Genomic DNA, 16,678 nt, shown 5'->3' with positions numbered 1-16,678 from the left:
CAGTGGTTAAGAATCCGCCTGCCAATGCAGGGGACACGGGTTTGAGCCCTGGTCTGGAAAGATCCCACATGCCTCGGAGCAACTAAGCCCGTGCGCCACAACTACTGAGCCTGCGCTCTAGAGCCCGCGAGCCACAACTACTGAGCCTGTGTGCCACAACTACTGAAGCCCGCATGCCTAGAGCCCGTGCTTTGCAACAAGAGGAGCCACCGCAATGAGAAGCCTGCGCACCACAATGAAGAGTGGCCCCCACTTGCTGCAACTAGAGAAAAGCCCACGCGCAGCAACAAAGACCCAATGCAGCCGAAAATAAAATAAAAAGCTACAAAAATAAATGCTGGAGAGGGTGTGAAGAAAAGGCAGCTCTCCTACACCGTTGGAGGGAATGTACACTGGTACAGCCACTATGGAGAACAGTATGGAGGTTCCTTCAAAAACTAAAAACAGCTACCGTATGATCCAGAAATCCCACTCCTGGGCATATATCTGGAGAAAAACATTGTTCGAAAGGATACATGCACCCCAGTGTTCATTGCAGTGCTGTTTACAATAGCCAAGACATAGAAGCAGCCTAAATGTCCATCAATATGTGAATGGATAAAGAAATTCCAATATACAATGGAATATTACTCAGCCATTAAAAAGAATGAAATAATGCCATTTGCAGCAACACGGATGGACCTGGAGATTATCATACTAAGTGAAGTTAAGTCAGACAAAGACATATATCATATATCACTTATATGCAGAATCTTAAAAAAAATGATACAAATGAACTTATTTACAAAACAGAAAGAAACCCACAGACTTAGAGAACGAACTTATGGTTACCAGGGGGGAAGGGTGGAGGGAGGGAAAATTAGGAGTTTAACATATGCACACTACTATATATAAAATAGGTAACCAACAGGGAACTACTGTATAACACAGGGAACTATACTCAATTATTTTGTAATAACCTATAAGGGAAAAGAATCTGAAAAAAATAGATATATCGATATATGTATGTATAACTGAATCACTTTGCTGTACACCTGAAACTAACACAACATTGTAAATCAACTATACCTCAATAAAAAAAATATATATGGTGTGGCAAATTGGTCTAGGAAATACTAACTTCCCTCATCTTCTCCCTCCCAATAAGGGAAAATTTAGCAAGAGTGAAGGCAGGGGAAGGTGCAAGTGAAAAGGGGAAGTTTGAGAAAGTCTATGGTGTGGATACTTAAATTTGTTTGTTTTGTTTTTGGCCATGATGTGGTGCATGTGGCATCTTGGTCCCCGACCAGGGATCAAACCCGTGCCCCCTGCAGTGAAAGCGCTGAGTCCTAACCACTGGACCGTCAGGGAAGTCCCGATACTTAATTTTAAAATGTACTGAGGTGTATTACAATGGATTACCACTTCATCCATAAAAAAGAATGAAATGTTGCCATTTGCAGCAACATGGATGGACTTGGAGGGTATTAGGCTAAGTGAAATAAGTCAGACAGAAAAATACAAATGCTGTACGATATCACTTATGTGTGGAATCTAAAAATACAACAAACTAATGAATATAACAAAAGAGAAGCAGACTCACAGATACAGAGAACTAGTGGTTACCAGTGGGTAGAGGGAAGTGGGGGCGATATAAGGGTCAGGGATTAAGAGGTGCAAATTATTAGGTATAAAATAAGCTACAAGGATATATTGTACAACATGGCGAATATAGCCAATATTTTGTAATAACTATAAATGGAGTATAACCTTTAAGAATTGTGAATCACTATATTGTACACCTGTAACTTACATAATGTTGTACCTCAACTATACTTCAATTAAAATTTTTTTAAATTAAAAAACAATGTACTGAAGGAAGTGAAAGGGCATGAAAAGTACCCTGAATGAATAAATAAATTCATGGTGAAGACAGGAAGTCAGAGAAGGAAACAGAAGGGCTTCTCCTTTCTCTAATGCAGAAAGATGCCAAATATTAAGAGGTGGCAACAGAAGACAAAGAAGCTTATGCCTCCTCAATCTTAACAAAAGAGGGGTAAGATTATTTACTGCAACCAAGGGAAAGGCAAGGTTTGGAAGAGCTGGTGTGGTAGTATGTTATCCTGACGAATTGACAAAGGATCACTAAAGATGTCACTAAACTCTGGGAACTAAATTGATGCAAAAATAAGTATCTTATGATTACCATGTAAAGGTATATAGATATTGTTAGTCTTCCCATCTTCACTTTTTAAGTTCAGTGATTCTAAATGGTTCTGAAATTCTATGCCTTCTTAAACTACATTTTAAAACTGCAAGCAGTTTAGTAATAGTTCAGGATATATGAGTATCGGAGTATATACTTCTTAATTAACCCGAATCCATAATCTTGCAATGCAAAATCATAACCTTTCTGAGCAATGGAGTCATTGTCAGGATCAAGGGAGATTAAATTTTTTAAACTTGGGAGGTAGGGTTGGTAACAACTGCTTTTTGACCCCAACTTTTTTTTTTTTTTTTGGCCTCATGGTACGTGGGATCTTAGTTCCCTGACCAGGGATTGAACCTATGCCCCCTGCACTGCAAGTGCAGTCCTAAATAACCACTGGACTGCCAGGAAATGCCCTTTTTATTTTGAAAAATTTCAAACCTATTGGAAGTTCCAAGAATAGGGTGAACCCCTATATGCGGCAATTATTTTTTTACTTACCCTTTTTAAAAATCAAAGTACAGTTGATGTATAACATTATATGTTACAGGTGTACAATATAGTGATTCACAATTTTTAAAGGTTGTACTCCATTTATAGTTATTTTAACATATTAACTATATTCCCTGTGCTGTACAATATACTCTTGTAGCTTATTTTATACCTAATAGTCTGCATCACTTAATCCCCTCCCCCTGTATTGCCCCTCACCCCTTCCCTCTACCCACTTGTAACCGCTAGCTTGTTCTCTGTATCTGAGCCGGCTTCTCTTTTGTTATATTTCCTAGTTTGTTGTATTTTTTAGATTCCACATATAAGTGATATCATACAGTATTTGTCTTTCTCTTTCTTATTTCACTTAGCCTAATACCCTCCAAGTCCATCCATGTTGCTGCAAATGACAACATTTCATTCTTTTTATGGCTGAGTGTATATATATATATATATACATTTCACATCTTGTTTATCCATTCATCTGCCGATGGACACTTAGGTTGATTCCATGTCTTGGCAATTATAAATAATGCTGTTATGAACATTGGGGTGCATGTATCTTTTTGAATTCGTGTTTTTATATTTTTTGGATATACACCCAGGAATGGAACTGCTGGGTCATATAGTAGTTCTATTTTCAGTTTTTTGAGAAACCTCCATACTGTTTTCCACAGTGGCTGCACCAATTTACATTCCCACCAAGAGTGTACAAGGGTTCCCTTTTCTCCACATCCTGGCCAACATTTGTTATTTGTGTTCTTTTTAATGTTAGCCATTGTGACAGGTGTGAGGTGACATGTCATTGTGGTTTTGATTTGATTCACCAATTATTAACACTTGCCACCTCTTTGCACTTTCTCTCCCTGCTTTATCTCTCACATGTGTTTATTTCATATAGCATGACTTTAACCCTAAAAACTTGACCATGTATTTCCTACCAAGGTCATTCCCTCACATTACTACAGTAGTTATCACACTCAAGAAATTTAACATTGATACATTACTATTATGTAATATATACTCCCTATCCAAATTTCCCCAACTGTCCCAGTATCACTCCTTATAAATTATTACCTCCAATCCAGGATCACACATTACATTTTGTTGTCATGTTCTCTTAAACTTCATCAGTCTTTTTTTGTCTTTCATAACACTAATTTTTTAAGAGTCCAGGAAAGCTGTTCTGTATAATGTGCCTTTTTTAAACAATTATCACAATTCCCTCCCGCCTCATGATTAGCTTCAGATTAAATATTTTTGGCAGCCCTCTTACAAAGATGTGTCCTTAAAAGTTACACATTTTGAAAAGGAGAGCGAGAATAAGGGACTACATCATCAAGTGCCAAGTTATGTTAAGTATAATATATATAACAATACACATAACTATCATAATCTTATGATCAAGTATGGCATACACACAGATTTTCAGACCACTCTTCAAGAAAGCACTCATTACCCAGATGAGAGGAGAGTGCTTGGCTGATAGCATCTTGCTATTAGTCCCTGCAGTGTCAATATGAGGTCACTCTCTTTTCCAGGTAGCCACTAGTCAGTGACAGTACAAGAGCCTACCCATTTCTGCCCAATGCAAGACTTCTCTAATGGACAACCTTAGCTCCAGATCTTTCTACAGAGCTGGGAGAAACTCTGTCAGGTCAGCATTATGTTCTGATAACTCCTGCTTCCTCCCGTTTTCTTTCACTGATGTTACTTCCCAAGAATCATTTGTACTTCTAACTCCATCTCAGTGTCTGCGTCCTGGAAAACCCAACCTGAAACATTCTTGTTTAAGAGATGAAAAAAACTGGAGATAGAGAACTCTAAGTTCTGTTCCAACTCATAGCTGGAAGATGACTTATCTACTAGCATTTGAACAGAAGCAAACTGACTCCAGAGTCCAAAAATTAATCACCTTCGTGTTATAAATCAATGTAGTATTCTTAAAATATTGTAGGCTCTCACTATCCCTTAACTGCAATTTTCCTATTTCTCAGCTTAAGTATTTCCAAGAAAATCATCCTCAGATAAACCATATCTTTTATTTGACACCTGTTAACACATACGCCAACTTTCAGCTGAGAGTCTATGGGACTGCTAATAATCCTTTACGTACTATTTTGTTATGTATTTTGATGATTATAATGTAAAAAAAATTATATAAACCTTTAGAGACCAGTATTCTTTTTTTTTTTTTGGCTGCCCTGCACGGCATGCGGAACTTCCCCAACCAGGGATCGAACCCATGCCCCAGTAGGAGCACGGAGTCTTAAGCACTGGACCACCAGCGAAGTCCAAGACCAGTATTCTTTACCATATTATATATCCCAATGACAGATGCTATTAATGAATCTAATAGTAATACTATAATCTGTTTAAAAATAATTCAGTGGGAGAAAATATGGTGAATAAGAACAGTGGTATAAAGTTGCAATGACTTTAGTTGGAGTCCCATATCTGCTACTTCTTTGCTGTACGACTTTGGGCAAACCACCTGACCTAAGTCATAGGGTTGTAATTAGGATTAAATATAAGTAATGCGGGACTTCCCTGGCGGTGCAGTGGTTAAGAATCTGCCCACCAATGCAGGGGACACGGGTTCAAGCCCTGGTCCGGGAAGATCCCACATGCCGCAGAGCAACTAAGCCCGTGCGCCACAACTACAGAACCTGTGCACTAGAGCCCGCCAGCCACAACTATTGAGCCCGTGTGCCACAACTACTGAAGCCCGCATGCCTAGAGCCTGTGCTCCACAACAAAGAGAAGCCACCGCAATGAGAAACCTGCACACTGCAACAAAGAGTAGCCCCCACTCACCGCAACTAGAGAAAGCCTGCGCACAGCAACAAAGACCCAGCATAGCCTAAACTAACTAAATAAATTTATTAATATATATATATATAAGTAATGCCCTTAGTTGAGTGACTGAAACATCATAAATATGTAATAAATGGCAAGCACTATTAAAAATGAATCTTTTTTGATTATCTCCTAAATGCCAGGCATTACACTGATCTCTGGTGATACAAGACAGATCAGTTGTATCATTCAATCCTTGAAGAGGATTATAGCATAATCATGAGAAAGAAGAAAACTAAAAACTATTTTTTTTAAATTCAAATAGATTCTAATGGCTGATTATTTCATTTCACTAAATACCAAAACTTTAAATACTATACCAAATGACTTATTTTGCATACTTCTGATTAAAAAATAACAAGACATTAACAAACTTTATACCCTTCACCCTTAATATCTATCAAATAAATACATCCAAGTTCTACATTTTTAAATCATTTTTATTGAACTAATTTTAATAACACTGTTTTAGCTGGTGGCGGCTGCCCCAAACCAAAACAAAGCCATTGTGAATGCTATTCAACATTCTCAAAGTAATCCAGTTTGTTTTTGTACTTGGAATATAGTTAAACTTTTGACATCACATAATCAAGCAAATAGCAGTGCATATTACATTATTCAAAAAGACTTTATGCCTTTCATTTAAAAAATCATTTTGCAAGAGGCTTCAGCTTTATCAACAATCTCATTGACACATTCTGTACTCCATGCTCTCAAAATAAAAAGTGCCCTAAAACTAACCCTAAGTTTTTTACTGATATTAGTGAATACTATTCAGGGTTATAGGAACTGAAATTTAACATTTTACAGTGTAAGAGGCAATAAATTACTAATATCTGTTGACACAAATTCCACTCAGACTAAATACACCATTGATACACTCAAAAAGACATTTTGTAAATATTAATATGCTAGTTTATATGCTGCAGTGCAAAAGGCGTGACACCCTAACAGTTTCCTGAGCTTTAGGAGATTAACAACATTTTTCTGACTACTACTCTCCATTTAAAATAGGCTCTTTATTATATGAAGCCATGTCAAAACTATACAATTAAATTAGGTTTTTGGGGAACTGAAAAGATTGGTCAGAATTATGGTGGCTTAGGGTAATGGAAAAGTTTTCAAAGCAAAAGTATTTACAAAGCTACAAAGGATACTATGGATTTACATGTAGTATAAAGATCAAAGATAACCTACTGATTACCAAATGATCACAATTATTCCTTCTTTTTTCAAAAATATTACACTGAAAGACTTTATGATAAGTTATCTAGCATTAAATATACCAACCTGTAGAATATTATACATTTTGACACATTCTTCCATAATGCCCAGTAAGAAGGAATGAAAGATAAAGTATTAAAAATCAAGAAAATAAACATGCTTTTAGGAATGTTTTTGCATGGGAACATGTCAGCAGAAGTGAAAATGATTTCTCATTAGAACTCTCTATATCCTCAAAATTACAAAGACCGAGTTTCTACTTCAATTTTTTCTTCTGCTTGTATTGCATCAGGATCAACATGAACAACCGGAGGTCTTAGGATAACTTCAGGCCCTCCACCATATATAGACTGTAGAAAATTCCATGTTTCTTCAGAAATCTGACCAGAATCTGCTCCTAAAATTAAGTATATAGAGAAAGAATAATATTTACAAACCTACATATTCATACTGCAAAAACTTTCATAATGTACCCCCAGCATGAATACTCTAGGAATAATTGAGAACTTTTGGAACATGAATCTTCAGACTACCGGCCCATACTGTTACAAGTTGCAACTTTATGGTCTGCCTTAAAAAGTTAGAGATCCTTTTTCCTGCCTCCTATTAACAGCCTTAAAATCTTTCTTCAGATAAAAATTAAACATTGGCAATTTTTCCACTATTTGTCCTAATTCATGTATGAATTACATCATTGAGCTGGATATAAAGGTGGTATAGATGGCTAGTGATGATATATTCTTAACAGTGTGACAAATTACTAACAAGTAAAGGCTTAACAGTATTAGTCAAACTTACCTTGCCTGAGTATCACATTGCCACATTTGGTGACTGCAATTTTCATGTTATCAATAGGACCTGGAGGATCTAAGTCAAAAGGAAAAACAAATAATCAAAATGTATAAATGTACCAAAGAACTGCATATTTCTATGCCTGAATTAATGAAGGATATAACTGTATAATCAGATTATTTTTCAGTCAGATTATTATAGTCAGTTCTTAACTGTCTTCTTCTGAGCTTCTTCCTTTTTGGGTCTTAATTCCCCCAAAATAGAACCAGGAAAGAAGCTGAGAGAAGTTCTCTCACTACCATCCAAAATTTAATAAAAATGATTTCTTAAGTATCCATTTGGGGATTACAGGTTAAAATGCACTTTTAATGCTACAAAAGAACAATTCTTTGTAATTTAAAAAGAAATGCAATTCTTGGTTTTAGACCGCCATTAAACTAAAACTAAAAGCATGATAAAATGAAATGTTAAAATGCATCCTTTTTTTTTTTTTTTTTTTAAAGCTGCGCCCTGTGGCTTACAGGATCTTAGTTCCCCGACCAGGGCAGTGAAAGTGCGGAATCCTAACCACTGGACTGCCAGCGAATTCCCAAAGTGCATCCTTTTTTTTAATTTAAGGAAAGAAACCTTGTTTTCCCCCTGGATACAAAAGTACAGTGCATGTTCATTATCAAAAACTGTTTAAAAAAACAAAAAGGCACAAGAAGGAAAAAGATACTGTTATCCTACCACAGAAAGACAGGCAAACTGTTCTAGTACCTTTGAGGTCTTTCTGCCTTTGCATATGTTTGCCTTTTTCTTTTTTAAAACAAAAGGTTCCAACTATGCATACTGCATTATAATCTTTTTCATATATCAAGAACATCTTATTTTTAAATTTTAAACACTGTTACACAAATAATTTTTAAAGTCCACATAGTATCCCATTGTAATGGATAAACTATGGTTTAACCAATCTTATTGTTGGAAGGATATTTTTAAAAATTTTTCAATGTTAAGATCACAGACTAATTTTTATTCAGTTCTTTTATATCTGCTATGAATATGCTATAATCCATGAAAGTTTTTAAAAAATTAAAAATAACCAACAGGGCTTCCCTGGTGGCGCAGTGGTTGAGAGTCCACCTGCCGATGCAGGGAACATGGGTTCGTGCCCCGGTCCAGGAAGATCCCACATGCCGCAGAGCGGCTGGGCCCATGAGCCATGGCCGTTGAGCCTGCGCGTCCGGAGCCTGTGCTCCGCAACAGGAGAGGCCACAACAGTGAGAAGCCCACATACCACAAAAAAATAAATAAATAAAAATAACCAACATATGAACTAGAATGTACGTTTTTTTCTCTCTTGTTCAGTAGTGTAATCCCAAGTGCGTGTAGATATTCAAAAAACATTTGTTAAATAAACAAAAAAATCTGCAAAGAATTTCGTCTTTCAGTTAAACACTTACCTCCATCCTTACCCTTCACAAAACTTTCCCATTCTCTAAACCACTGCATACTGATGCAATAAAAAGTAGCTGGAGAATCCTCCTCTTGGAATGCTCTGTTGAGCTATAGAGGGAAAAAAATTAGTCATCTAAAATCTAGAACTTGCTTTGTAGCAGAACAATACAACCATTCTACTTCAGCATCTGATAAGGCCAATTCCTCACACACAAATAATGTGACTTACATTGATGCTAAGTTAACTTAATACTAGGATACGTGGTGACACCTAATAAACATTCTAGGTTATATCTCAAAGTTTATCAAGTATACACAAAAGGGGCATAATGATTGGATAAGTGAAAATGGTCAAGATAAAGTCTTCAAGGCAATAAATATTCCACATATTTATTAAAAATCTGATGTGTAAATCTTATTTAAACATACCATACCCACTGTCTACATCTTACTTCCATTCACTTAAGATACTGGTAGACATGTTGCTATTACAAACAGAATGTTGAAACGGAAAGTTCTGTACGTGTTATTTCATAGACAATAAACATATATATAGGACTTCCCTGGTGGCGCAGTGGTTAAGAATCCGCCTGCCAATGCAGGGGACACGGGTTCAATCCATGGTCAGGGAAGATCCCACATGCCACGGAGCAGCTGAGCCCGTGTGCCCCAACTACTGAGCCTGCGCTCTAGAGCCTGTGAGCCACAACTACTGAAGCCCGCAAGCCACAACTACTGAAGCCCGCGTGCCTAGAGCCCGTACTTCGCAACAAGAGAAGCCACTACAATGAAGAATGGCCCCCGCTTGCCACAAATAGAGAAAGCCCAGGCACAGCAATGAAGACCCAATGCAGCCAAAGATAAATAAATAAATATTTTAAACAACAACATATATATATATATAGGATAAATTCTCAAAAGTGGTGGGACAGTCCTTGAAGACGTTCCACTTCCTCCTCTAGTCCCAAGGCCCAAGAAATGGGTATATGACTCAAACTAGGCAAAACTACTAGAAATGGAAATCTTCAGAGGAGTAACCTAATGATTGGAACAGAGTTATTCCAATGTCAATTTTGTTAGCTATACAGGAGTAACTTGGTTCCTGAATTTCTGGAGGTCTGGTTATTCAAATTTTCTTTTCAATAAATTTCTTTTTTTGCTTAAGTTAGCCAATCTGACTTCTACGACTTTCAATTAAAAAACCGAATTGGGCAGTTCCCCAGTGGTCTAGTGGTTAGGATTCCGGGCTTTCACTGCCCTGGCCCGGCTTCAATCCCTGGTCAGGGAACTGAGATCCCGCAAGCCACGCAGCTCAGCCAAAACAAAACAAAAAACCAAAAAAAAAAAAAAAAAAACCCCAACAAAACAAGACAAAACCAAAAACCAAACTGACAGAAAAACTGGCATAGAAAGAGGGGAACAGGGGCTTCCCTGGTGGCGCAGTGGTTAAGAATCCGCCTGCCAATGCAGGAGACACGGGTTCGAGCCCTGGTCCAGGAAGATCCCACATGCCACGGGGCAACTAAGCCCGTGCGCCACAACTACTTAAGCCCGTGTGCCTAGAGTCTGTGCTCCGCAACAAGAGAAGCCACCGCAATGAGAAGACTGTGCACCGCGACAAAGAGTAGCCCCCGCTCGCCGCAACTTGAGAAAAGCCCGTGCAGCAACGAAGACCCAACGCAGCCAAAAATAAAATAAATTAAATAAATAAATTTAAAAAAAAAAAAAGAGAGGAACAGCAACAGAGCCTGAGGAAAATGAAGGGTATTTGAAAATTATCTAATTGTAATAGTGTGAAAAGACAGTGAGACTCCTGCAGATATCTCATGCTGGGTAACTAAATGCCCGCGGTACATACTACCTATGGACAAAAACAGTGATGTTCAGCTCATTTCTCCCCTATGATCGAATCTAATCCAAACCCTGCCACTGTCCCCAGAGATCCTTATAATAATAGCTCAGAAGTACCTCTATGTTCTGGCCCCATGATTTGACTTCATCTTCTAGTACTTTCCTCCTCATTTATTCACTTGTGGTCACACAAACCTCTCTGTTACTCCCAAAATCAAGCAGATACATTCCTGTCTCTCAAAGCCTTTGCATGGGCATCCCTTCTTTTTACAGATATTTGAATATCTCCCTCACCTCCTTCAAGTCTTTGCTTAAATGTCACCTTTTCAATGAGGCCGATCTTTTTTTTTTTTTTTTTTTGTGGTACACGGGCCTCTCACCGTTGCGGCCTCTCCCGTTGCGGAGCACAGGCTCCGGATGCGCAGGCTCAGCGGCCATGGCTCACGGGCCCAGCCGCTCTGCGGCATGTGGCATCTTCCCGGACCGGGACACGAACCCGTGTCCCCTGCATCGGCAGGCGGACTCTCAACCACTGCGCCACCAGGGAAGCCCAATGAGGCCCATCTTGATCACACTGTTTATAACTGCACCTGACTCCTCCCCTCATCACTATACTCCTGATCCTCTTATCCTGTTAGATATCTTCCTTCACCATAGAACTCATTACCTTTTGATATATAATGTATTTGTTATTTATTAAATGTAAGCTCTTTGAGAGCAAGGATCCTTCTGGGACACAAGGTAGCTGCTTCCACAGAACAATGAAAGACAATGAATAATGTTGTGATTGCCTCTGATGAAATCAAGGCATGTTTGTCTCCAGGTAAAGAATTAAAGTTTAGACTTCCTGTGATGTACAACTTATCCTTAGAGAACTGAGATTTCTGAAATGTAATGTTAGACTGATTCTGTCAGATGAATCCGTTTCATTCACAGCATTACCAGGTTTGGACACTTTCAGGACTTTCTCTCTGGCATTAGGACATTTCTTCCTTATGTGTCTAGGTGGGGGCTTTTGAAAATTGAGTTAAGTATAATCACCCCAGTTATTTAAAGGCATCTGTTTCTCTCTAGTTCTCAGAAATTAAACTGTTGCTCTCAAAGGAGTTCCACCTCTCTACTCTCTTCTAAAATACCTATTAGAAAAACATTGGATTCTGTATCTACCCAACGTGTCAACACTTTTGTTTTCCACCTGTTTATCCTTGTACTTCATTTTAGGAGAAATTCTTCACTAGATCTTTCAGTACACTAATATGCTCTCCAGCAGTATTTATTCTGCCATTCAGTCAACCCATCTATTGAGTTTTGTTTTGTTTTTAGGATACAATATCCTTATGCATCTCTCTGAGAATCAATCATTTATTTTAAGGCATAACTTAGGAAGACACAATTCTTTCTAGGTATTACAAGCTAGCTAAGGTTAACGCCTTCTTTAACCAACCCAAGGGTCCACATTCACTGCTCAATCCAAGCAGACAACTTCGTGCTTGCTGCTTAGTACAATGCAGGGGGCAGAGTGCTGAAATCACTATTAGTATCTGCTGCTTCCAAGCTTAAAGCCTGTGTGGTCATTTCCCATGACATTGGTCTGCTTCTTCAAACTGATCCTATCTGCTTTCTCAATTTTTCAGAAACTCCACTTAATTTCCAGTCTAGCAAGGGCACCTATTTTTGTACTCTAGCGTTCTGTTTTGTTTTTTTTAATTTTTTTTGTGGCATGCGGGATCCCAGTTCCCTGACTAGAGATGGAACCCAGGCTGCCTGCATTGGGAGCTCAGTCTTAACCACTGGACCGCCACGTAAGTCCTGTTATTTTTTTATACTAAGACATTGCTTTTTTTCTTTTTTTCAAAGGGGTGGTGGTAGAATAAGACAAAAAAAACCCCCTAGTGTTATGGAATAATTATAGACTTGCATTTTATAAAACAGCTTCATTAAAGTATAATCCACAGTGTTAGTGTAAAGTTCAATGGTTTTCAGTAAGTTTATAATTGTGCAGCCACCAACACAATCCAGTTTAAAACACTTCTGACACTCCCAAAACTCCCCTGTGCCAGTTTACAATCACTTCCTCTCAGCCCCAGGAAACCACTGACCTACTTTGTGTTTGTTTTTTTTTAATTAATTAATTTATTTGGTTGCACTGGGTCTTCGTTGTGGTTCAAGGGCTCCTTAGCTGCAGCTCGCAGGCTCCTTAGTTGTGGCAGGTAAACTCTTAGCTCCGGCATGCACGTGGGATCTAGTTCCCTGACCAGGGATCAAACCCAGGCCCCCTGCATCAGGAGCACAGAGTCTTACCAATGTGCCACCAGGGAAGTCCCTATCTTTTTCTTAGATATTTCATATAAGTGGAATTAGACATTACATAGTCGTTTTTGTCTTGTTCCTTTCACTTGGCATAATGTTCCTAAGATTCATCATATTGCTGCATGCATCAGTAGTTCTACCTTTTTTATGCTTAGTAGTATACCACAGCCTTTTTATCCATTTGCCACCTGATAGACATCAATTTCCAGTTTCGGGCAATTATGAGCAATTCTGCTCATGAACATTTGTGTACAGGTTTTTGCAGACGTAAGTGTTCATTCTCTGGAGTAAATACCTAGGAGTGAGACTGCTGAGTCATGTGCTAAGTGTTTAACCTATAAGAAATTGTCAAACTGGTTGTCATCCGGCATGTGACACCACATGCCCACCAACAGTGTTTATATGAGAATTCTAGTTTCTCTACATTGTTTTTTTTTTTTTTGAGGTACGCGGGCCTCTCACTGTTGTGGCCTCTCCCGCTGCGGAGCGCAGGCTCCGGACGCGCAGGCTCAGCGGCCATGGCTCACGGGCCCAGCCACTCCGCTGCATGTGGGATCTTCCCGGACCAGGGCACGAACCTGCATCCCCTGCATCGGCAGGCGGACTCTCAACCACTGCGCCACCAGGGAAGCCCAACATTTTTGTCAGAACTTGATATTGTCCACTTCTTTATTTTAGCCATTCTAAGAAGTATGTAATGGTATCTCACTGTGGCTTTAATTTGCACTTTACTGATGACTGCTGAGAGTGTGTACCTTTTCATGTGCTTATCACTCATATCTTAAGGATAATGTATATTAAAATATTTTCTTATTTTTAAATTGGAATATCTATCTTCTTGAGTTGTACGAATTCTTTATATAATCTTATATAATCTGGATATATACAAGCCCCTTGATGATAAATGATTTACAAATGCTTAGAACTGGATTTGGGCCTACCTTCCTAACCTATAGTGTTTCTTCCAGTATCACCGTTGTTGGTCTTACTGAATGTCTCATTTCCTGAGATGATATCCCATATCACCTCTGATTATGTAACTAATTTTACACAAAATAAATGAAGCAATGGGCTCACATCCATAGAATTCACTGACTTTACCATATGGCATCACCTAAAAGTTGCTGGCCTACTGAATACTGTTTTTGTGCCCGGATGGCAAAACACCGTGGGGTTGGTACTATCCTATGGGATGTAGTATATGCCTCAAACTAGAAACAACCCTATGGTGCTGTTTTTCCCACAACCAGAAAACATGAGAGTAGGTACCAGGTAAAGGAAGTAGGAGAGTTTATCTATTACTACCTACTGACACAAAAGCTTTTTTGCTTCTAATTATCACAACTTTGGCCTCTACTAGTTTAGAGGTATTAGGTTCCAAAGGGACACAACAATGATTTTACTGGACTGGAAGATGAGACACTCCTCTGGCCATTTTGGGTTCCTCATGTCACTGAACCAAGAGACAAAGTGGGTAGGGCTATATAAAAAGTAGAATAAAATGACTACTACACAACAGAAACAAGGGGAACTATGTCTGAAAATCAGGTTATAGCCACTGTATTAGTTTCAGAGGGGGGCTATAGCAAATCACCACAAACTTGGTGGCTGAAACCAGATTATTTTTTCTCTCAAAGTTCTGGAGGTCAGAAGTCCAAACCAAGGTGTAGGCATGACCGTGCTTCTTGTGGAGAAGGGGAGATTTGGTTCCTTGCCTCTTCAACCTTCTGCTTTGTGAGTGTATACTCCAGTCTCTGTCTTCTGTCTTCATATGGCTTTCACCTCTTCTCTCTGTGTATCTCTCCTCTGTGCATCTCTTTATAAGGGCACTTATCATTAGACTTAGGGTCCATGCAGATAATCCAGGTTGATCTTGTCTCAAGATCCTTAATTATATATAAAAAGACCCTTTTCATAAAGTCAATTCACAGGGATTAGGACACGGAAACACCTTTTTGGGGGGCCAGCATTCAATCCACTATAAGCACCATTCAGTATTTCCATATCCACAGATTAAAAGCTCATAGCCAACTAGAGAAATCTAACACAGGCAAGACTACAAAGAGCTCAGACTCTTCAGGAATGAAGGTCTGGGTTACTTCATCAGGTAAATAACCAGCTGAAGTGCTGGATGAGAAAACAGAGAATATGGAATGGGTAGTTATAAGCTGTAGACACATGCTTCTTCCTTCCCCCATGCACTGGGTTGGCCAAAAAGTTCATTCGGTTTTAAGTAGCACTAAAAGACACCTTTTTCATTTTCACCAAGAATTTTATTGAACAATGTATTCACTAACGCAATGAACTTTTTGGCCAACCCAATACATATTTGTAAATATTTCTAAATTTGTGAAAAATTACCAATTTATATTTCCTTTCATTCCTCTATTTCATATAAGGTATGTTGTTGGTGGTTAATCTTATCATTTATTCTTTAGCTTGCAGAATATAAAAGGGAGATTATGACTAAACTGACTGAACTAAACATGAATGATCATCATCCAGAAATGGATACACTGACTGATGGGACTTTGGGTTTTCCAAGTTTAGGGAAAGGATAAATGCTGCATCTAGTGGTACATGAGCTAGCTGCATCATGTTAGGCAGAAACATGATACTATTGCTACTGTTGTTGCTGACGTATGAATGCATATGACAAGGGGGGCAAACTATACTGTATTTATTGTCTGTTAATGCATCATTTCCATTCATTCTTACACTCTCTTCTATGAAAAGAGAAGATTTCATTTTCCAGGATCGCTTGCCAGTAGTGCTCCAGCTCAGTCACTGCCAATGATATATGCAATATACGGAAGGCACAAGAGAAAGAGAAACTTCCCCCACGTCCTCTGGTGGCAGTTGCGGCAGGACTGAGGCCTCCACAGATGGCACAAGTAGGGTTTTGCCACCACTTCCAAGCATCTTCCCAAGAATCCCTCATTCGGTGCCACAGGCAGCTAACATCTTTAACAGCAGCATCCTCAGGATAACCCACCAGGGTCCTGAGATTAGCGGCTTATCAAGTCTATCAAGTTTCTGAGCATTCTCCTGAGATTGCCAGTGGTAAGCAACATAGGTAATTTCCAGAAGCTTCGTGCAATTAAAAACTTCTTTTTAGCTTTGAAACAATCTCAAACTTACAGGAAAACTCCAGTACAATACGAGGAAATTTTCTTTTCCTAGACCATTTCAGAGTAAGTTGCTAAACACACGAGGACTTTTTCCTACACATTTAACACAAATGATAAAAATGTGGAAATTAACATCGATGTAATACTAGCACCTAATCCTCAGACTCCATCAAGTTTTTCTAACTGATCCAATAATCTTGTTTATAGCCCGAAGATCCAGTTCAGAATCACTTGTTGGGACTTCCCTAGCGATCCAGTGGTTAAGACTCCACGCTTCCATTGCAGGGGGTGCGGATTCGATCCCTGGTCCGGGAACTAGGATGCCACATGCCGCTCAGCCGAAAAAACAAACAAAAAACAAAAACAAGCAAGAATCACTTGTTGCATGTAA

At 38.8% G+C, this 16,678-nt stretch overlaps 1 protein-coding gene across 2 annotated transcripts in view; it reads right to left on the bottom strand.

Annotated features, from left to right (window-relative positions):
• Positions 1-5,958: 5,958 nt before the first annotated feature.
• Positions 5,959-16,678, bottom strand: part of USP33 (ubiquitin specific peptidase 33) — a 63,867-nt gene continuing 53,147 nt past the window's right edge. For both annotated transcript variants that reach the window (XM_030865991.2, XM_060304022.1), the window contains exons 22-24: positions 9,001-9,103; positions 7,562-7,630; positions 5,959-7,160 (exon numbers count right to left, since the gene is read on the bottom strand). In XM_030865991.2, the coding sequence (XP_030721851.1) occupies positions 7,003-7,160; positions 7,562-7,630; positions 9,001-9,103 (330 nt within the window). In that variant the 3' untranslated portion in view covers positions 5,959-7,002. The remainder of the gene's footprint in view (positions 7,161-7,561; positions 7,631-9,000; positions 9,104-16,678) is intronic.

Source organism: Globicephala melas, chromosome 1 (genome assembly GCF_963455315.2).
Source record: "Globicephala melas chromosome 1, mGloMel1.2, whole genome shotgun sequence".
NCBI lineage: Eukaryota > Metazoa > Chordata > Mammalia > Artiodactyla > Delphinidae > Globicephala > Globicephala melas.
The sequence above is the reverse complement of the archived record's forward strand: the minus strand, read 5'-3'. Positions and strand labels throughout refer to the sequence as shown.